The 24,232-nt window shown below is 38.5% G+C and overlaps 1 protein-coding gene across 3 annotated transcripts in view; it reads right to left on the bottom strand.

Moving 5' to 3' along the window:
• DIP2C (disco interacting protein 2 homolog C) overlaps nucleotides 1-24,232 on the bottom strand; it is a 655,995-nt gene that overhangs the window by 242,097 nt on the left and 389,666 nt on the right. For all 3 annotated transcript variants that reach the window (XM_049881664.1, XM_049881665.1, XM_049881666.1), the window contains 3 exons: nucleotides 20,604-20,729; nucleotides 16,485-16,694; nucleotides 879-1,013 (listed from right to left, as the gene is read on the bottom strand). In XM_049881664.1, coding sequence (XP_049737621.1) covers nucleotides 879-1,013; nucleotides 16,485-16,694; nucleotides 20,604-20,729 — 471 coding nt within the window. The remainder of the gene's footprint in view (nucleotides 1-878; nucleotides 1,014-16,484; nucleotides 16,695-20,603; nucleotides 20,730-24,232) is intronic.

The following is a 24,232-nucleotide window of genomic DNA, read 5'->3' as shown; positions in this document are numbered from 1 at the left end:
ACATAATGCTTTCCGTTAAACAATCCCACTTATTTGGGTCCAAACGAATCAGAGATCATTTCAGAAGACGAGTCATTCTCCAACTTAGTTTAGAACGTGTAAGAACCATCCTAGGAGCCACCTCCTAGAGCTTCAGATTCATTACTGCCAGGGTGTGGCCCAGAACCTGAATTTTGACAAGAGCCCCAGATGATTCCGATACAGCAGGTCTCCACACACTGAGGAGCACTGGACTAGACAAGACACGATTCGTACCTACCTGGGGAACAGAGGCAAGGATGATGGATTTCAAAGACAAGAGAGGTATTAAACTGAGGATAAGAATAACAACGACGACTGATTTAACAAATAATGAATTCAGCGGGAAAACTAAAGCAAACACTGAAACTGAAAGGCACTCGAGGAAAATCAATCATGTGGGAAGTGGAGTGGTTTCCAATACGTTAACTGGATAGCCTGTGGAATGGGGTAACTCTGGGGCTTTGATCATATCTGTCAATTTGACCAATTTGCATTTAATGTCATCTTGCCGTTTCACAGAATCTTTCCTGGTCTTAACACTTATACTCTAATTTCTTAATTGTTGAACCAACATTATTTATTCATTAGAAAAAAAAAGCCAGAATCTCAGAAAAGTTGTTGTTCTCATGACTACATTTCCGCAACATTAACATTTTTCCTACAAGGAACAGCTTGGAGACAATCTGCAATTCTCGTGATTTGCCTCCTTACATGGGAGCTTCATAAAAAACCTGATAAATTAGATTCTATGTGAATCTACAGAGCACCTACGAGAAACGTGCCAGTCATGGGCACTGCAAGGGGCGCAGCAGAGACTAGAGTTTACAAAGGAGGAGAGGACTTGCTCTGAGACATACCATCCCCAGTCTCCATGAGCTCGGCATTGCCGTATTTCGGTGCCGTCCGCGATGCTGTCGAGCCTTGTGGCCTTTCCACTTGTATTGAGTGTTCTGAGGTGTAAGTGGTTACGTCAGGAGGCGCGGAATGATTTTCTGTAAAGAAGCAAATTGTAAAGCTCACTGGTAACCAGGACAGAGTTCTGAAGGCTAAGTAAGTGACAGGGCGTCAAAGCTTGTATCAAACCATAAAATGCCACACAGAGAAGCATGTATTTAGTCTTTTGCATAGCATCAGATAAAAAGATTACCCTGAATCTAAACCTACTACAAAAATCTCAGTATAGAGATGAATTGTGATATTGATCTTTAAGATAACTTGTAATGCTCCAAACGGAACAGTTAGGTAAAGTTGCAGATACAATTTCGTTAAACGGAGCCACATTAATGAATTACTGCAGTATTGTGACTACAATGATGTACTGAAGCAACCAACCAATAGAAAGATAGTATGAGTTATGCGTTTGTTCATGGCAGAGAGTATTTCATCTTAAAAAAAAAAAATTTTTTTTTATCATAGTAGAGGCAGTTAAGAGCTCAGCTTTGGGGTCTAAGCTTTGAGTTCCAGACCTGCACATTCCTAGAGATCTTGAGAAGTGTTTTAACGTCTCTGTGCCTCAGTTTCCTCATCTGTAAAATGAGAATAACAGCTGCTGCTTTCTAGCATTGCTGGAGGATAAAATGAGTTAACACATGCAAATTTCTTAGGACTTTTTTTTGTGTGTGTGTGCTTTAGGTGAAGGTTTAAACAGCAAGTTAGTTTCTCATTAAACGATTAATACACATATTGCTTTGTAACATAAGTTGCAGCATTCGAGAAATATTGGCTATTTTATTATTTGTTTTAGTGTGAATAATATTGAACAGGTGATTGAAGCACATTTGTTTACAAAAATGTAACAGGTGCCATTCTACGCACAAGATAATAGGAGCCTTCTCCCTACAGCATTCATCAGTGATAGAGTCAAGTACTTAAATAGTTACACGGGGAAAGTATGATTTTTATATTTATTAAATAAGGTATTAAGGATAGCATGCCAAAGAGCCTCTATCAATTGCATTTTATGTCTTAAATGAATACTACACAGTGAACTGTCAATCACTAATCCTTATGCGACAGAACGTTTTCAAGAACATCTTCCCCTGTGCGTTCAATGAGATAATATCACTTGTGTTGTTAAAAGAGCCCACTTCCTATTGTTCCAAACCCTTCTGATTTAATGACTCCGATTCATTGATCCCCTCCCCACCCCTCAGAGCCCAGAAGAATACAAGTTAAGGTCCAAACTGACTTTCATTTTTCTTTCCTTCTTTGTAATTCCAAGGCTTCATTGCAAAAACTTCTATTATCCCCTTTGCTTCACTTCCCTTTTTAATTCCCAACCCCTAAATTTGCTATTTTTCTAACACTGTTGTTGTATTAGGTGCTGTCGAGTCGGTTCTAACTCACAGCAACCCTATGTGCAACAGAATGAAGCATAACCATTTGTAATTCAAGTGGAAAAGAAATCAGGACAGCTGCCAAAAATACATATAGAAGTGAGTTTGCAGGTATTACGTATACAATCTCATATGATATTGAATTATGATATTGAATTTAGGCTTGGGGAGGTATTAATCTGCATTCCTAGGTTAGGTAAAGTTCAAACCGTAGCACCCTAGGGTGACCAGTTGTTCCAGTGTTCCTGGGTCTACCCTGGGAACACCTCATTCCCAGGCAAACTGACCCAGTAGGTATGAGGCACTCTTCCTTGCTCTATCGTTTACCAGCTGGGTCACCTTAGACAACTCACCTAAGCTTTCTATGCTTCACTTTCCTTTTCAGTAAAATAGAGACAATAATAACATCTACTTTATAGATGAGAGTGAGAGAAAAATAAATACACATAAGCACTCAAATCTTCTTCTTATTAGGTACACACGTGCTGAATGAGGAGATTCTAAATGCCGATGTGCTATTAAATGGCTGCAATCCCGAACAGCACCCCATAATAAGCATCAGTGCCCTAAATATAGACCATTCATTCAGCAGAAATTGAGTTTCCCACTTCTCATCTCCCTTTCCTTAGAGTATCCTTAAGAGCAATCTTGGATCTTAGCCCCCAAAAAGGATAGAGTGATGTGAAAGGGATGAAGAGAGGAGCTGGGGGAAAAAAATCTAAGTGGACCTCGAGTATCAAGTGGAGGGAGGTAAATAAAGGGCAGGGTGCTCTATCAGACAAGAGGAAGTGCAAGCGAGAAAGAGGAGACCAATTCGAACTGTTTCTTTAACATTTTAGAAATTGTATTCACTCCTCTCATCCACCCCTATCGTCATTTCGCCACGTTAGCTTCATTTTATTTTTCGAAACAGGGTAATTCTCTGAAACTTCTTCCCTCACTGGTGCACATATTTCAAACCCAAATACAACCGACGCTAAAGCAGGATGAGCGAACATTCACATCAGGCACCTTAAACAAAGGCAGCTCATCTGTGAGTGCCTTGCATTTCACATTTATTCAGAATGAGCTGAGTGTTTAAGTTACACCAAGGCTACATCATCGGGGATATCCAGTCAGGTTTTGTGTTGGGTGGTAAGAATACTGCAGTGTTTCTACTTTGAAGTTGGGGAAAAATAATGATTCCAATGCATCTGGTGATTAAAAAATAGAAACAGTGACAGCTGGGTGACTTCAAAGTGTTTTCCAAGTTTATTTATATCATGTCCCCTCCCTCTTCTTTTCAAGCTCCTTGAATATGCCGTCACTGTGGGATCATACACCCAGCAGCTGGCCTCTGTTAGGGGGCCAGGGAGAACTCTGCCACCGCACTGACACACTCTGCCCTATGCTGATAAAGATCAGGACTCCGAGTACTTAAGTAGGTTACCTATCTTTTCAGGGGTATTTAAAAGAGCCTTGTGTGTAACAGATGCTTAAGAAATACCTGTTGATAGATATGAAAAGGTTGAGTCAGGCTGAAGGTGTAGGTTCAGAGGTTTAAACTGCTCACCTGCCCCAGGTATAATGCCAAAAAGGCCACAGGCATCAGGAACATTCTGAATATTGAGAACTCTTACACAGAGTTTGTATCTTTTGAGGAAGATTGCCCACTGTTCTTTAGGTCAATTTCTCATTGCTTTTTTCAAGACGAGTGTCATCTCCACTCTGAAGGCTTTCCTGGTCTCCCCTTGACCAGCTCGGCTCTACGGCTATCCCCTTACATCTGCTTTCCCACTACTTCCGTGAGCTTCCCCAGTGACCAGGTTCTGTCTCATCTATCCCTGCATTACTACTGCTCTCAGCAGTTGACATGGCTTCCATAAGAATCTGGAATTCAAGATACTCACAAAAGGTAGGTTAGAAGGCAATGTAATTAAATCATCTCTTTATAAGGCATCTGCTAGTTGTTCTGACTCCAATCTTACCAGGGGTACCCATGTCACTCTTTCACATCCTCCCCCTAGCTCTTGGGTTTTTAATTGTGCCAACATGATCCATCCCGTTTTTACAGCCATATCCTGGTCATGACCAATTTCAGGGTACCGGTTGGTCTTTCCTGTTGAACTCTGCCTTAGTAATCCTATTTGCTTCCTTGATTTGATGCCTTTCTAATCATCTGTTTTTACAAGTCTCTGGCTTTCTCTGACTCCTTGTTGGGTATTGTTATACAATATTCTACTATTATGCTAAAAAAGGAGACCTGGTGGTGCAGTGGTTAAAGCAAATGACTTTGAACCAAAAGATTGGTGTTTTGAAACGCCCAGTGGCTCCGAGGGAGAAAGATGAGGCAGTCTGCTTCCACATAGATTTACAGCCTTGGAAACCCTATGGGGTTGCTATGAGTTGGAATCACTTTGACTGCAGTGGGTTGCGTTTTTCGATTATGCTGAAAAGCGTCCCTGGGTGCCACAAATGTTTTGCACTTGACTACTAACCAAATGGTTGGTGGTTCAAACCCACCCAGTGGTGCTGTGGTAAAAAAGTCTGAGGATATGCTTCTGCACAGATTACGGCCAAGAAAACCCTACGGGGCAGTTCTACTCTGTAGTGCAGGGGTCACCATGAGTCGGAATCTATTTGACAGCAACGTTCTTTTTTTTCTCTCTCTCTTTTTTTCTTAATGCTGAAGCTACAATGCCACCTAGCCTACTGTCTAGCACGTTATATGCGCTCAAAAATTGTTGGATGAATAGCTGAAAGAATGAATGAACAAGTGAATGAATAAATTAATGAATACTTGACAAACAGTGATAAAATGAATGCCTCTGGTTGTAATGCCGGCTGAAAAGAAACATTCTTTAATTCTAACTGTACGAACGGACGGTCCAATGGTGATAGATCCCACTTTTAACTCTTGCTAATTATTTTTACACTCCCAAAAGTACTTCTAATATGCAGAAAGCAGTGTGCTTGTAATCCATTAACTGACAATGGACAATAAGTAAAACAACTCAAAGGAACTTCCAGCTGATTGATGTGAATTTCCTAAACTTTCATACATTAAAAATGTCCAATCCCTAGTTTCATACACTTAATTTGATAGCCCGTGTTCACTTTGAAGAAAAAAGCAAAATATGGGCCTACCTGTAAATGGGGTGCCCGTGACACAGCCAAATCAGACCACCTTTGTTGCCTAGCTGCTCCAGTTTCCCAGCAGATGACATATCTGTGCCCTCTAGGCCTGATGTCAAATCAGGTATCGTGATGAGAATGTGGAGACTAACAAAGCAGGGGGACAGAATTTGCCTAATTGCTAGACTCATATTACTCAGGTGTCTAGTCTGCAATGATTTCTCCACAGGTTCTACTTTTGGTATGTGGGGAGGTTACAAAATCACTACAAAACTCAGGCCCAACTCATTCATCAGAATTACAACAGTACAAGATGATTAAACTTGGTTTCTATGAAACAAAAATCCCCAAGCAAAACACAACTGTAGAATTTTGATGTTTAATCTAGATAAAAGAAGACTCATGGATAAAGCAATCTGGAAAGAACATCCACTTGTGTGTGAACACAATATGCTGTTGTTGTTAGGTGCCATCGAGTCAGTTCCAACTCATGGCGACCCTATGTATGACAGAACGGAACACTGGCCGGTCCTGCACCATCCTCACAATTGCTGCTATGTTTGAACCCACTGCTGCAGCCACTGTGTCAATCCATCTCCTTGAAGGTCTTGCTTTTTTTCACTGACCCTCTACTTTACGAAGCATAATTCCCTTCTTCAGGGACTGGTCCTCCTGATAGCATGCCCAGAGTACCTGATATGAAGTCCTGCCATCCTCACTTCCAAGGAGCACCCCGGCTGTATTTCTTCCAAGACAGATTTGTTTGTTCTTCAGGCAGTCTGTGGTATATTCAGTATTCTTCACCAACACCATAATTCAAAGGCATCAACTCTTATTCAGTCCTCCTTATACACTGCCCAGCTTCCGCATACATATGACACAATTGAAAATACCCTGGCTTGGGTCAGGTGCACCTTGGTCCTCAAAGTGACATCTTTGCTTTTCAACACTGTAAAGAGGTCTTTTGCAGCAGATTTGCCCAATGCAATATTTCTTTTGATTTCCTGACTGCTGCTTCCATGGGTGTTGATTGTGGATCCAAGTAAAATGACAACTTCAATCTTTTCTCTATTTGTCATGATGTTGCTTACTGGCCCAGCTGTGAAGATTTTTGTTTTCTTTATTTTGAGATATAATACACTCTGATGGCTGTAGTCTTTGACCTTCATCAGTAAGTGCTTCAAGTCCTCTTCACTTTCAGCAAGCAAGACTGTGTTATCTGCATAACACAGGTTGTTAATAAGTCGTCCTCCAATCCTGTCCTATTCTTCTCGTCCAGCTTCTCAGATTATTTTCTCAGCATACAGACTAAGTATGGTGAAAGGATACAAACCTGACACACACCTTTCTCAACTTTAAACCATGCAGTATCCCCTTGTTCTGTATGAATGACTGCGTCTTGGTCTATTTACAGGTTCCTCATGGAAAAAAAAAAAAAAAAAAATTTTTTTTTAATGAACATAATTAAGTGTTCTAGAATTCCCATTCTTTGCCATGTTATCCATAATTTGTTATGATCCATAAAGTTGAATGCCTTTGAATAGTCAATAAAACACAGGTAGACCTTTTTTCTGTTATTCTCTGCTTTCAGCCAAGATCCATCTGATATCAGCAATGATATTCCTTGTTCTATGTCCTCTTCCGAATCAGGTTTGAATTTCTGGCACTTCCTGTCGATGTACTGCTGCAAATACTTTTGAATGATCTTCAGCAAAATTTTACTTGTGTGTGATATTAATGATATTGTTCAATAATTTCCACATTCTGTTGGATCGCCTTTCTTTGGAATAGGCATAAATATGGATCTCTTCTAGTCAGCTGGCCAAGTAGCTGTCTTCTAAAATTTCTTGGCACAGAGAAGTGAGCACTTCCAGTAGTGCATCTGATCGTCGAAACATTTCAATTAGTATTCTGTCAATTCCTGGAGCCTTGATTTTCGCCAGTGTGTTCAGCACAACTTGCACTTCTTCCTTCAATACCATTGATTCTTGATCATATGCTCACTTCTGACATGGCTGAACGTCGACCAGTTCTTTTGGGTACAGTGATTCTGCGTATTCCTTCCATCTTCTTTTGATGCTTCCCATGTGGTTCAATATTTTTCCCATAGAACCCTTCAAAACTGCAACTTGAGGCTTGAATTTTTTCTTCAGTTCTTTCAGCATGAAAAATACCGAGCATTTTTCCCTTTTGGTTTTCTAACTCCAGGCCTTTGCGCATTTCATTATAATACTTTATTTTGTCTTCTCAAGTTGCCCTTTGAAATCTGTTCAGTTCTTTCACTTCATCAATTCTTCTGTTCACTTTAGCTACTTGACATTCAAGAGTGAGCTTCAGAGTCTCTTCTGATATTCATCTTGGTCCTTTCTGTCCTTCCTGTCTTTCTTTCTTGTTTGTTTATTTATTCTCTTCAAACCCCTGGCTGCATAGTGGTTAAGAGTCCAGCTACTAACCAAAAGGTCAGCAGTTTGAATCCACCAGGCACTCCTTGGAAACCCCATGGGACAGTTCTGCTGTGCCGTATAGGGGTCACTATGAGTCGGAATTGACTCGATGGCAATGGGTTTGGTTTTTGGGTACAAGTAGAGCTAATCATCTCCTCTTAACTTTTAAAATCACGTTTATTCACTTTAAAATCAATAAAATTCACTCTGCTTATGAACTTGACAAGTGTACACAGGTATATAACTACCGCCATAATTAATCTGTAGAACATTTATTGTTGTTGTTAGCTGCTGTTGAATCAAATTCAACTTACGGCAATCCTACATATAACAGAATGAATTTTGCCTGGTCCCAGGCCATCTTCATGACTGTTGGTATCTTTGAGTCCACTGTTGCAGCTATTACATAGTGTCTTCCAACCTAGGGGATTCATCTTCCAGCACTGTGCCAGGCAATATTTTTTTTGTGATTCATAAGGTTTTCACTGGCTAATTTTTGGAAGTAGATTGCCAGCCCTTTCTTCCTGGTCTGTCTTAGTCTAGAAGCTACACTGAAACCTGTTCACCACAGGTGATCTTGCTGATATTTGAAGTACTGGTGGCATAGCTTCCAGCATCATAGCAACATGCAAGCCACCACAGTATGACAAACTGATAGATGGGTGGTGGTGAACATTTATATCACCTCTCAAAGTCCCTTTGTGCCTCTTCGTAGTCAATATCCTCCCTCCACCTCCAAGCAACTTTTTTTATTGTACTTTAGATAACCTAATTTGTTCTCTCCTGTCTTTTTAGTGACTTCTTGCTTTGTTCATTTATGGTGTCCTTGATGTCATTCCACAACTCCTCTGCCTTCGGTCATAGTGTTCAGTGCATCAAATCTATTCTTGAGATGGTCTCTAAATTCAGGTGGGATATACTCAAGGTCATACTTTGGCTCTCATGGGCTTGTTTTAATTTTCTTCAGCTTCACCTTGAGCTTGCATGTGAGCAACTGATTGTTCCACAGTTGGCCTCTGGCCTTGTTCTGATTGATGATATTGAGCTTTTCCATTGTCTCTTTCCATAGATGTAGTCGACTGGATTCCTGTGCATTCCATCCAGTGAGTGCCAAGTGCATAGTGGTTATGTTGTTGAAAAACAGTATTTGCAGTGAAGAAGTTGTTGGTCTTGCAAAATCCTATCCTTGATCTCTGGCATTAGTTCTATCACCAAGGCCGTATTTTCCAACTACCAATCTTTCTTGTTTCCAACTTTTGCATTCCAATTACCAGTAACTGTCAATGCATCCTGACTGCAAATTTTGACCAATTTCAGACTGCAGAAGTTCGTAAAAATCTTCAAATTCTTTATCTTCGGCATTAGTGGTTAGCGTGCAAATTTGAATAACAGTCGTATTAACCGGTCTTCCTTGTAGGCATATGGATACTATCCTATCACTGACAACCTTGTACTTCAGGATAGATCTTGAAATGATCTTTTTGACGATGAATGTGATGTCTTTACTCTTCAATCTGTCATTCCCAGTATAGTAGATCATATGATTATCCAATTCAAAATGGCCAATACCAGTCCATTTCAGCTCACTAATGCCTACGCTATCGATCTTTATTAGTTCCATTTCATTTTTTGATGATTTCCAATTTTTCTAGATTCATACTTCGTACATTCCATGTTCTGGTTATCAATGGATTTTTACATCTGTTTCTTCTCATTTTGAGTTGTGCCACACCAGCAAATGAAGGTCCTGAAAGCTTGACTCCATTGGTCACTGAGGTCCATTCTACTTTGAGGGGGCAGCTCTTCCTCAGTCGTATTTTGAGTGCCTTCCAACCTGAGGGGCTTGTTTTCTGGCACTGTCTCAGACAATGCTCTGCTGCTATTCATAAGGTTTTCAGTGGCCAACTTTTTTCAGGAGTAGACCACCAGGTCACTCTTCCTAGTCTGTGTTAGTTTGGAAGCTCCACCATGGGTGACCCTCCTGGTATTTGAATACCAGTGGCATTGCTTTCAACATGCAAGACGTCACAGTACAATAAACGGACAGATGCCTGGGTGGGAGTATGTGGTATACAGATGGCAGATCCCTTATGCTTGGTTTTGCTGCTGAACACCTGAATGGCTTGAATACTCACTGTGGTACTGCCTTCTTCCTTATGTAACTAAGCAGAAGAAAAGGCATTAGACTTTCCTGCTTAGTTTCACTGGAGTGAAATCTACTTTCGCTGACTATAACGGAATGTACCCTAAATAGGAAAGTTACACTGGTGTCTCATCCAAATAAATGTGACATATAACAATACAATTAAGAAATCATCTAGATGTGTAATTATGTTAGGATTCAAAAAATAATATATTTAGCATATCCAAGCAGCTATCTTACTCCTTTAATAACCATTCCTTTAAAAATAATAAATAATTATCCAGGACAGAATACACTTAGTTTAACTTTGTCTTCTACACATTAATTTTTCTACTTTATATATATGCAAATACACACATTATGTGTCTATGTGTGTGTGTGTATATATATAGTTCTAATAGTGAGTCACAGTTGCTTTTTGAACTTTCAGATAAATCATTTAAAGGCTAAGCCAAGAGATGGTTAGCAATGAGCCTGGCAGTTCGACATCAAACATTTCTCTCAGCCACAGTTCTGTGAGTCAGGGTTGACATGAGCAGGATCTCACATCTTCTCAGATCTAGGAATGTTTCCCCCCCACGTTTATGCCACTAAAGATGTGATATTGTCTGATAGACAATCATAAGTAGTATTTCCTAATGTTAGAAGTATTTAACTTTGTACAATAGCATCTTGATTTTTATACCCTCAAATTCAAATTCATGATGAAAGTCTACAATTATCAAGAACCTGTACAGACTAAAATTCTATGCGATTGTTACAGGGAACTCTGAAATCTTTATTGTTTATTCAAAATTTAACTGTCTGAAATAGAGCTCTCTTTCCCTTTTGTAACAATAAGGACCACACTAAAACAAAGCACCAAGTGAAAAGGAAAACTGCTAAGTGGTTAAGAGGGAGAGCGTCAAAGTCTAACAGATCTTTGTTTGATTCCCAGCTCAACCACTTATTAGTTATATGACCTTGGACAATAATGTCAACTTTTCTAAGCCTCAGTTGTCCTGTCTGTAAAATAAGACTATTATTTATTTCTTGTTGTAGCTGAAGAAAATGTCCAATAAGCTATACAGTACCCTGATATCCTGCAATTAACCAGTGGTTATTGCTATTATTGTTTCAGGCTCCCTTTCATTCAGGTCCCCAGACTTTCCTCTCGTTACTGTTTTTCCCTTGTATGTTGGTCCTGTCCCCTCAGAGTTTCAAGAAATAATCTGTGAAACCTGCATAAAGTTGTGAATGACTACATTATGGCTTTCTGAGTTAAATGCATTTAAACATCAGAAAAAGATATGTAAATCAATTAATGTATTTCTATTTGTGCATTAAGGTGTAATAAGTAGGTTAATGAGGTATTTCTGCAGAGCAGAGGGAGACAGGGTAACAGATGAAGGGTTGGGAAACTTCTGGGCTCAAAAATCATTACTTTGATTTTAAGTATAAAATCCAAAAAAAAAAAAAAGAGGCAGTTTCAGAAGGTGAAAATCCAAAAAGCATTGTGTTGTTGTTGCTGTTCTTTGAAAAAGAGATAGGATCAGATAGGTGCTTTAGCAATACAGAGAGGGCAGTGAGGTAAAGGGCAGCTTGAATGGAAGAGAAATGTGGGATGAGCAGGTATTGTAACAGCACAGCTGAGAGGTAATGCGGTCTGGAATCAGTGTAGTGGTAGCAGAGATTGAAAGCAGGAGCATTTTTAAGACACACTGGGGAAGCTGAAGGCCCAGGGAATGATAAAGACTCAAGATGATTGAGGTTTTGAGCCCAGGTATCTCGGAGTAGCAGACATCATTAATAGAAAACGGGAGGTCTTAGAAAAACCAACAAAGTCCTTTTTAGACAAACTGATCTCAAGGAACAACTTGAGGCCAATGAGGCCGATGTTCAATAAGCAGTTTGAAATGTGGAACTGGTAAAAGATTTCACTGCTGGAAATGTAGACATCTAAGTCATGAAAGAGAAGGTAAACTTTCTGAGCTGTGAAAATGGATGAAATGAACAAGAGTAGAGAGAGACAGGACGGGAAGAAGAAGAGAAAGATGAGCCACCAGAAGAAAACACCATCAGGAAAGGAGAACTAGGCTAGGTAGTGTCGTGGAAGCTCAGAGGAAGGACTGAGTGGCCAACAACACCAAAACCACACACACTAATGGGGGAAAGATGAAAACCAAAAAACCAAACCCAATGCCGTTGAGTGCAAGAGGAGGAAGCAAATAAGAAAAGGGAACACTGAGACAGCAGATTCCATTCAGCTGGAGTGGGAGAAACTGGAATTAGGAAAGAAGATGAAAGGATAAACCTTGACTGGAGGAGCACGCATTCGTTCTCAGAAAAAGGAAACAACAGATAAAGATACAGAGACATTTTGAGCTGGAAAGGAATTAAGTTGTCAAGACCTCTGATAAAGTGATGTAAAAAGATAAATGGTGACACATATGATCAATTTCAGGGAGTATGTTTCTGTAGATCTCAGTTTTATTACCAATTAAATGTGATGATGCAGGATTAGAAATCAGCACTAGGAGCTGTGCTACCAGCTTGTTAATAATGGTGGATGCACACTCAGGTGAAGCACTCAGCTCTTCCCCGATGGCACTGGGGTGAATTAACAATCCCCACTGTAAGAGTTTTACTGGAACACAGCCGTGCCCTTTATTTCACATACTGTCTGTGGCGGGTTTTGTGCTCCAACAGTACAGCTGAGTAGTTGCAACAGAGATCATACAGCCTACAAACCTAAAATATTTACTCTCTGGCCCCTTTACTGGAAAAGCTTGCTGACTTCTACTCTAAAATTATGAAGCTCCTAGTTGCAACAATGTCCCAGTTAGGACAGAGAGGGGATAGCAGGCAGACTCCAGCCAAAAGCAGGGGCCAGTACGAAGCGCACAGGTTTTGCCAACATCACCATCTTCAATATGTGTTTGATATTTTAAAAACTGTTTGTAAATGTTTGCAAAATATCAATAGAGAGATTATAAAAGAATTCCCCAATACTTTGGATGATTACACATAAATAAATTAGGGTAATTTGTTACAACTGCAGCCATTTTTCAGGTACTCCTAATAAATTCCTTAGCAAAGTAGAATCTAAAATCAACACATTCAATTGCCAGGTTTGAGAATAATTATGTTACAAGTATGTATGATGAATGCACTGTTTAGCACATATGATCACCTTTTCACTTCCTATCTTCTTAGCAGGGACAGATGTAAGAAAGCTGCTGAAAATCTGTTTGTTGAGACAAACGGCAGAAACTAAAAGCAGCGTTAACATCAAGTGAATTCTAAAATACTCTGCGAACAGAAATTATTTCTATGGATATCTGGCTATGAAAATGTACCCCAACATATGCTGATAAAACCTGCATCTGACAATGTCTTTCGATCTGTACACTAACCAAAGATTACAGAGACTTTAACAGGTATTTGTAGTTAGAAAATGAAGAGAATAGCTAATATAAAAGACATTTAATTTCCTAAATATAAAAAATTTTATTCTGAATGGACAATAATGTTAACTATTTGCTTTGTTCTTATTTCTTACTCTAAAAAAATACTAATATCGCTTCTCTTCAATTTCTCCATTTCTATGTAGGCAAATAATTTTTTTTTTTTTACTCTCAATGCTTTTTAGAAACATACCTCCTTGAAGTTCAAAAGTATTCCATGAAATCTACTGATTATTCTAAGTTATGCTCCTCAGCTTCTGATACTGATAAAAATATTTTAGTGGTATTAATACTTACTTTTCTAATTGTCTTATGAATATTACATGTACAACGGTCCTTAATAAATATTTTCAGATAATCAAAAAAGATTCTAGCTCTGGCTATGGACAGAGTCTGCACTGAAGTCAATGTATTCTTCTATCTGTGACAAGGGAGTTGTCACAGTGGCACTACAAAGGTACACATCTTAGTTTCAGGAAAGGTGTACTTAGCGTCCTCAAGATGAACAATGTCTTGGAGGCCCCCCATCAGTGCTCTTAGTATGAAGGCAACAAGCACACCATGCTAGGTTTGAACGCAAGCAGAACAGCAGGGGGAAAAAAAGGGTGGGATTTTGCATGTTACACAAAATGGGTTTGACTATTTAGATACATGTAAGGTGTAGCTATTTAAGTGTGGGCATAACGAAAAGTTCACAGAAGACTTCAGATTTTTCTTCAACAAGCAAGTAACAGGAGTAGCCCATGCTGTGACCAACTCTCACGGCCCAGGAGACTTTTACCCCTTTGTGGAAAACTACACTGCCTAAGTATCACATCATGAAGGATTTGCAAATACAAGTCAGTGTTTTGCCCTAAATTCCTTAAAACACACACACACAGGTACCATTTTCTTATTAGTAGCTTTTGAGGATCTCAGTGGTAGTCCAAATGCTGTCAGCACCTCTCTTTTTTTACTTTTGTTTTGCCACAGGGATGAATTATTTTAATTGTCCTTTTCTCATCCAGTTTTATTATTTTGCTACTTTTTCTCTCCAAAATTTTCTTCATATTTAGAGAAAATACACAGATATTCCAGGAACTTATCTTTGTGCCAAATTAAAAATTACAGAAATGGTCACAAACTCAAAAGCTATATTTAGGTTAAATTGAGACCTGACATACGTGAGTAATGCCACTTTTTATAGTTCAGGTAAACCCTCCAGTATTCCTAGTGTAAGTAAACTCACAAAGGGACAATCACGTGCAGTGATTAATTTGTTCATAAATTTGTGTTCCTCTTGATAAGATTCTGAGCACTACCTTAAACATGAGCTGAGAGCACAATACAAATGTTTTTAAGACTGGGGTAAGTGGCAGAAGCTGTGGACATTATCTGTGTATCCTACCAGTCTAGTGCGGGAAGCACACCGACAGAGCCTTGGCCACTACATACAGCTCCAACGCACACAAGAAAAAATCTGTTCTCTAAAAATATTTAACGGCCGTATATTTCTGTTAAATTATTAGCTTACCGTGATTTCAAATAGAGGTTATTAGCAACAATAACCAGTGTATATGTTCCTTAAAATGTATTAAATTGAAATTTAATGACAATACCACTTTACATTTGAATATCACTTTAAAAAAAATTGAGAAGTATTCCTATTCTCCCGTTTTCACTCAGGGGAGTTAAGAGACGTACAAGATAAAGGCATTATCACTGCTCCCCCTCATTTTCAAACTTTCAGACAAAAGCAGAGAGAAGGTGAGTGAACCCTGAAGACACCATCACTAGTTGATGGAAGAACAGACTAGATCCAGATGGCCTTATTGCCTGAATCTTTGCCAACAGACATCACATTTCTGATATTAAAAGGCAGACACACTTTTAACTTCATTCTGACTGAGCACTATTGAGACATACTCCTAAAATATCAGTTTGAAACTACTTTGACTCTCTGTAAAATAGTTAATGATCTAGAAAGAAATAATCTGGGAGTCCAAGGTATTTGTAGAATATGTAACTCTTCTGTTATATTTACCTGTTTTCTAAGTTTACATTTTCTCAGATGTAAGGTTTCCCAGAGTATTTAGGAGCACATTCAGCAATGGCTGGGAGGATCTATAGGACTACGACATACAGTAAACAGCATGCCTCCTTTGGGGTTCGGTAACCACCCTTTCTCCACATTGCTATTTTAATGACAAGAGCGTAGCGCTCTATCTTGGCACTATATTCAAACAAATAACTTATCATGCGGTTGGTTTTATGCAAAAGTTTTATTATTGAAATGTTTGAAAATCTTAACTCATGGCCGAACATGGATAAAAACAGAAGCAGACACCATACTGCTCCCTTTCATAGACCATTATTGAGCGACAGAGGAAGAGGGGTCAAAGTGGAGGCAGAAAACCATGGAGCTTACTCATTCCAGTTTCATACAGGCACACTTACAAACAAACCCTGACCTCTTCCTCGAATAATTCTTACTTAATTCCTTATTTTATGCCACCTTCAAGCAACTCAGGAAAATCCTTCCTAATACTGCACTTTTTCCAATCTAGAAAAGCCCACTCATGACAGAACCTACCTACAAAGCAACATGAGCTAACAGACAAACCACCTAAATACCCATGGTGAAAAACCGTGTAAAGCACTGCTGGTTTATCTTTACTTGCCTACATGATTCCCAAAATAATGGCAACACTGCTTTAAAATTCCCTGTCTTATTTATCAGCACTACTAAAATTTCATTTAGGAGCACAATGCAACATAAGTGAGAAGATGACAATATATCAACAGAAATGGTTGTAACTTTCCCTGATGAGCTAGAATGCATTCCTTTATGAATGCATTATGAATCTACATATATGACATTAATGGAGAAGTACACAAACAAAAAAGTATGTGGCTCCTCACCGGTCACTTAGACACCAACAGCAGAATAAAGTGCATATAAAGAAGTATGTAGAAAAGCACCCCAAGCTGGTATACTTACCTATGTGTGTCTGCGCCATGACGTCGGCCAGCCTGTGGGCGGCGCCACTTCCACCACTTTGCGTGGAGGAGGAGGACGTTGTGGATGTGGTAGAGCCATGGATGGCTTGGCTGATCCAGTGCTCCATGTTGATGCTGCCTTGGCTGGAGGTGGGTGTTCCCTGGGAATCACCCTGTACAGAGCCTTCATCTTCTGAACCAGAAGAGGTATCTGTGTGGTGTGTAAAAAAGAGATGTGATTTGCTACCTATTGGAGCAGAGACACGCCCAAATCTCAATTCCTCTTCAGTCTTCTGTTGCAAATACAAATTTATCTCACATAATAAGTGCTCTGTTAATGCTTTAAATATTCTTGAAAAGTTATACCAATTTTCAAATAATCTTTTTTTTAGTATAACAATTTTTTCATCTAAAAACACATTAAATAATTATGTTATAAAAAGCTTATTTTGGCATTACAATCTCAGACAAAGACACCATTTTGCTCCTCATAATACTTTGGGAAGAAACCAAATTATATAAAGAAATAAGCATAATAAATTTTAATATTCTTATTTAACTAAAAATATCAGTCAACATGTAATAAACAAAAATTATTAAAGAAATACTTCCTTTTTTTCATATTAAGTCTCTGAAATCTGGTATGTTTCACACTTACAGTAAATACAACTCACAGTAGCCACATTTCATATACTTAACAGCCACATGTCGTTAGTAACTTTTGACAGCACAGTAGAGGGCGGCTTGTGTTCATTCTGTTGCCTACTTTTTTCTTGACCACAGATTACATTTTTTCCTGTTTCTTTGTATATGTAGTGATTATTTACTGAATACTAGACATTTTTGATAATGTGTGAGAAGACTTTGAATTCTGTCATCTCCCTCTGAAGCTTTCTGATTGTTATTTTAGCAGTCAGTTCAATTCCTGATTGATCATCGTGAACTTGAGTGGGGTTGGATTTATTCTTTGTTAGTGTAGATTTGTGAAAAGGCGAAGGTGCTTCCCATGGTCCCCTAAATTGGCAAGACTCAACCTTCAAACTCCAACTCCCCTGTGCATTCTGTTGGGGCTTGGTTTTAGGTCTTCTTAATGTAGGTCTGCAGTAAGTGTAATTCTAGTGTGCGGTCCTTGTTCCTGAAGCGCAGCCTTTTTCATGTCTCAGCTGGGTGCCAGGCGTGCTAAAAAGGTATTAAGGAGATCTCTCTATTGTGACAGGACAGAGTCCTCAGGATGCAAAGACTTCTGGGGTTCCTTCTCAGCAGTGTTCTTTTTGCTCTGTAGAGCTGTCCTCTCTGATGTTCAATCTATAGTAGATTTCAGCCCTTTCACCTGATCTCTGCCTCCTCAACTTAGTAGGATTGCTGTGCTTTGATCAGACTCCAACTCTTTGTGCCATGGTCGGAAAATTTTCCCCAGGCAGACAACTTGGGAATTGTGGGGCTTATTTTGTAAGTTTTCCTTCTCTCAGGTATGACAGTCTTGTACTGCCTATAGTTCACAGCCTAAAAACAGCTCACATTCCTTTGATGCCATTTTATACTTGTTTATAATGGACAGGTTAGTCTGGTAACCAGTTACTCCATTATTACTAGAAGCAACAGTCTTGGTAAACTATTCTTATATTTTTTTTTACACATGAAAGCTAAAAGAAAGTTTCTCCAATAGAAGACTGTTCAAAATACTGTTAAGCACAAACATAGTCTCTGACTTACGACGTATTCGAGTTATGACAAACCACACTTAGGACCGTCTGTATTTTTTTTGGTACATCTTATCATTAGTAATATGTCGCAGTGTGTAATTTGCTGATGCTATCCTCAGACGTTCACTCACAGATGTTCAATTTTATAATTTACTGTTCAAAACACTGCCTGATTTATAAAGATATTGATAATAAAAGGCAATAATAATGAAAACTTTTTTAAAAATATGTATTTGGCTTAGTCAAACCGACTTAAGACAGAGTTGCTGGAATGGAACCCTGTCGTAAGTCGAGGGCTACCCGTAGACTGTGAATGAAGATGTTTTATGATGATGGTGTTGACATTTATCACTGTACAAAATTATCCCATGTGATACTACCACTAGGACTCCTGAACGACAGTTTACAAACTGTATTATATGCAGTGCAAGAAAATGCTAGCCAAATAATAAATGCAAATGTTTCACATTTCCAATAATTTTTTTTATCCTTTATAAAGATATTTGTCAAATAAGGCTTAGTTTTCTAAAAGTTCGTCATGTATGACATAATATTTTTCAATGGATAAATTCTATGTGAAATAAGCATAGAAACAACAAAATCGCATTGATTCTTGCACACTGAACTCATCTTTCTGATAATATGGGGCCCTGGTGGCACAGTGGTTAAGAGCTTGTCTGCTAACCCAAAAGTTGGCAGCTCAAATCTACCAGCTAGTCCCCGAAAACCCTATGGGGCAGTTCTACTCTGGCCTATAGGGTCATTATGAGTAGGAATCGACTCAACAGCAATGGGTTTTTGGTACCATAATAAAAAAAGGATTCAGAAAAACATCTATCTTTCTAAATATTGCCTAATTCCAAAGATTTGTCTAAACAAAATTGTAAGTGGGTTTGTTACTCTTGTAAGACCATTCTGTTGTGTTACACACATAATACACCTAAAATAATTTATTTTTACGTTATAAATTCTGGTGAATCATGACCACAAACTAAACAGACCAATACAATTTGGCATATTAATTATGCTGATTTTTAAATAGTTCCAAATTATGTTTTGTGGATCAGCATAAAGAATGAAAGAAGACTAAGAAAGCAAATGAGCAAAAAGAACTCTCTGGACTAGTGAAATATTGTATTCTTGAGAGGAAGAACATTTGGAGGATTGTCTGCAGATCAAAAACCAAACAAAACAAAAAAAAAATAAAGTTTGCCTTATAAAGCTTAGTACGTTCACTTTCAAAGGCATGTAAAGTTGAATATTTAGCATTGTTTGCAGTAATACTGGTGTATACTTGATCACATTTATGGTTGAGGTACATGCTTCTGTATCTTCACTGCTTGCAAACACTCAGGTCTAAACTTCCAAATATCAACATACTCCAAAAAGTGTTGCATACATTCAACTGTCCTATTGTACACTAAGGTTCTCTGGTGGGGGAAAAAACGATGGCATTTAAAGCTGTCCAAAGTGTATGCTAGGTCACGTAGGTCTATGCAAAAGTCAGAGTCGCAACAATGACATAAAATAGTGTTGGAATCGAAACCACAGAAACAAAACCTCGAGTAAGCGGGTTCACCTTTTCATGTTTTTAATAGGTATCTGGATAATTTAACTTTCTGTTTCACTTTGGTTTTGAAGATCATGAAATAGAGATTACAATTTTGGGGGCACAGTAGAGTAGGGAACTTAGGTATTTATGCAAAGTCCAGGATTAAATAAAAACAGTATTATATAACAGAGATGTAAATGGGATATTACATTCAACCATTTAGATTTGGGGTCGGATGGTCGAGGGGCCAACTCCAGCCCATCCCTCTTTCTGTACGTAAAATTTTATTGTAACACAACTACACCCATTCTCTTACATACTGTCTATGGCTGCTTTAGTGCTACGATAGCAGAGTTGAATAGTTGCCGTAGAGATCCTATGGCCCCACAAAGCCTAAAATACTGTCAGGGACTTCACAGAAAACATTTGAGGACCCCTGATTAACATTAGTCCTTAGATTTTTCAATTCATTTGGTTTATTGAACAACACAACACAGCATATCTATATTTTAAAGGCACTGAGAATAAACATTCAACAGCCTAAAGAGAAGAAAAATACAATTTCAGTTTGTACCATGAAAGTACAATTCTTGTTACATGAAGAAGTAAAACTCATGAAACTTTGACTTTACAAGTATTTTATTACCATATTTATGAGTCTCAATGAAAAGTTTAAAATAGGAATTTATGCAGGTATATACATAATAATATTAATTTTCCTCCCAAATTTAGAGTATGTATTCTATCTGGGTTTTGGGTTCACACCATTATTTACAAGTTAAAATGACTGCTTAGGGCAGCAATCAATGAGTTCTAATGACACACTTCTGGGTGTTAATAGGCAAAGGCAATGCCTGCTGCTTACCTGGAGGTGTGTAGGCGTCCATTGAGGTCTGCACAACCAAAGACCTGCGTTTGGAAGGCATAGGCACTGCCATCTTTCTTTCTTTGTGTTTAGCAAGAGCTGCCTGAACGGCTTCAGTATGAACATCTAAAACAAAAGAGGAAATTTCAATTATGCTGCTGTTCAGTGAAGACCACAAAGACCACCATGATGTCCATTTTCTTAGCGACTCAGCTATCTCTTAAACCAAAAACAAAAATCAAACTCGTTGCTGTCAAGTCAATTCCGACACATTGCAACCTTAAAGGACAGAGCAGAACTGCCCGATAGGGTTTCCAAGGAGCACCTGGTGGATTTGAACTCCCGGTCTTTTGGTTAGCAGCTATAGCACTTAACCACTAAGCCCCCAGTCTTTCCAAGATATCTCTTACTGGCAGCAAAAAGGACAAAGCGCATCAGGTGCTCACACAGCAGCCAAACCACTGGGTCCCACATCACTCATTGTTTACAACATATGCCAGATTCCCCAAAGTAAATAGAAGTCTAACAAGCATCTTAGAAAATGAACCACTTCCCTAGAATAGTTTCCTGAGAGAAACAGGAAACATGCCTGCAGACATTTCTACAGCTGCTCTGTAACAACCAAAGCACATATCTGCAACAAATAAAATGTGTTGTTTCAACGGAGGCAAGTAAAACAAAAGGAGTTTCTTAAAAAAAGCAAAAGAAAAAAGTCAGGTTGCCTTGTCACTTACATGTTGCAAAATCTTTATAAGTATACACCATAAATGGTAAATTAATACCATGTATTAAACTGAGCCAGCTAACTTCTCAGGTTGGTGGAATAAGTTTTATAACCCAGTCGCTGCACACTGAGTGGAGGTGAGCATTTTCCTCCCCTTTTCCCATCCATGGTGGCTAGTGAAAACAACACCCTTTTCTCTTCCCTATTCCTTCAGTATCGCATTAGAAACAGGGCTACACTGTCGAGAGCGGAAAAACTCCCCACAGGCCTGAACTGATCACTTAAGTCTGATGGAGATTTACCTCCTCATCTATCTTCAGGGCAGCTTCTTCCAAAGACCAACGTTTTGCAAACCACAGCCACAACTCCTAACTCCATGCTTGACCTATTAAAGGTAGGACTTGGGTACGGGGTTTCTATTGCACATCAAAACTGTATATTTATATATTAAACTACTGTCCTTTAATATCCAGAATAATCTGACCTCTCAGGGTAAAAGCAAAACAAACCACCACCATCACAGTTAAAGAAAAAATAAAAGGATATCTAATTTTTCTTAACGTTTTTATAGGTTTTATAACCTCTGTTATATGTATGGTCTTCTTTTTTGCCAATCTTGGTATTCTTTTCTTTTTTTTTTCTTTATTTCCTATCTGATTATGGTTTGGTCAATATTGTTTAAATGCTAGGGTTAAGATTAATTTTATTTAAAAAAAAAAAGAAAGAATTACCTCAAAATATTAAGAGTAGGTATTTAAGGATGATGAAATTACAAAATTTTTTTGTTCATTACTTGCAGTTCTTGGCTTCAGCATAAATTACTTTTGCGATCACATAAAAGTTACATTTTTAACCTTAAAAGATCATTGTGGAAAGGAGAGATAGGAAAGTTACATCTTACAGCGATGTGGTATTTTTTCATAAATATAAACGACATTTCAAAATTGCTAGCCCTATAGTCAAGTCTTCTAAATACATGTCATAAAATTGAGAGAAAATAGTAGAAGAAGAATAAATTATACTAAGAGACCAGTATGACCTAGACAGGGCCTGCTCCTTCAGGCTTCTGCCCACAATTAAAAAAGAGGGCCAGTTTACCCAGAGCCTGCAGCAGAGACACCAGAGCTGCTACCCTCAGGTAATGTCAGCAAGAAAGCAAGGTTTGGCATGCAAGCCTCAACTGAGACTTGGGGCTGTTGATTATACAGCGAAAACAATACCTAAACTAATTAAGAAACTAAGTTGCTAACTAATTCCTTTCAAAAAGACAACCTGGAAATATATTTTAAACACAGAACGATGGCGTTATAAATGTAAAAAAAAAAAAAAAAAAGCTATAAACAGTACCCTAAGATTCCATGAGACTGTATATTTAACCAGTGTTCAATATTAAGTAAAATAGTCCCCCTCCTCCAAAAGTATACTCTATTTTCTTATTATTAAAGATCATTTAATAAGGTTAATCCAATTAAAACAAGGCAAAGACAGAAAAAGAAAAACTCCCTATAGCAGATTAGCCTCTCAGTGTAATTATGGCAAAAAACATTCCATTCTCTGCAACTTTGAATAAAATGTCTGACTCAGAATTTACCTCCATGTGTTAAACCATTTATTTCTATTATCCCAAAATATGTCTGGAATGTTGGACAGAGAACACCTAAACCAGCACCTAGACAGACAAACCTGTTCGGAAAGAGGTTCTGAAATGTGAGGCTGACCTGGTGGGGGGGAGACCAGATCACTGTCACTGTGTGACTCCCCTGCTTCTTTAACTTTGTTTCTCCTGTTTGTTTCCCTCAACAAAGCTCAGTAGCAATTCTAGCTCCCCTACTGGGAAGAAAACACCCCACACAGATACCGGTCAAGACCATGAAAAAGCTGAGCCTAAGAGGTTGGATCTTCATGTTGGCTGCAGATGTAATAGAGAGAGGGTCAACATCCAACAGGAAAATGAGGAGAGGCTACAGAGATAAGATCTGACTACAGTGCAACACCAAAACCAGACCCGTTGCCGTTGAGTCCATTCTGAATCACAGCTAGTCCACAGGACAGAACTGCCTCATAGGGTTTCCAAAGAGCAGATGGTGGATTCGAACTGTCGACCTTTTGGTTAGCATTGCACCACCAGGGCTCCACTAGGCAAAGGGGAACATAATTCTAAGTGAGTCCACAATGATGATCCCTGGCCAGCTATGAATGTCTAGGATGCAATGAAAGCAGTTAGAATTGAATGAACAGATAATAAAACCAGAAAAGGCATATTAAATGAAAATAAAGAAAAATTTTGCAATTCTGTTAAATGGAGAATTTAGCTTAAAGTTCAGATCAATACTGCAAGAGTTCATCAAACTAAAAACTTTTAGAAAAATACAGTAATACTTTATAGGTTGCTATAAAACAAATCTTCCAGTAACCCTCAGCATCATTTTCACAAAACCAGTCTCTGAATATAATTCAGCAGCTGTTATGCATTTGGAATGCATTAAAGCATTTGATTAAGTGTTTCACAAAAGCTTAATTATAAATGTCCCGGATACAGTTTTTACCAAGTCACATGAATTAGAAACTTGGTAAGAGGCTGTGAAAGGGACATAATGAAAAGTAGAAATGTCCTCATTTATAAGAAGGTACTGAGCAAGCTGACGAAGAGTCAACGTACATACCAAGTGTCACCACCTCTCTTTAATGAGCCTTCACAGACTACAAAAGACATTACCAAAATCTGCCCGTCACAGCACGCAGATAATGCCATGAATTCCAATGAAGATCTGAAATACAAATGGGTTTAAAAAGATAAAACTACATACCAGGAAAAAACGATCTGGTCCTAAAGCTGCATACTTAAGTTTTATGGGATAGAAAACTGTTATTTTTCTGATAACCCTAAGTATCAACAGACATAAGT

This window comes from Elephas maximus, chromosome 4 (genome assembly GCF_024166365.1).
Source record: "Elephas maximus indicus isolate mEleMax1 chromosome 4, mEleMax1 primary haplotype, whole genome shotgun sequence".
NCBI classification, from domain to species: domain Eukaryota; kingdom Metazoa; phylum Chordata; class Mammalia; order Proboscidea; family Elephantidae; genus Elephas; species Elephas maximus.
Note: the sequence above shows the minus strand (reverse complement) of the source record. Positions and strands in the feature narration are given on the sequence as shown.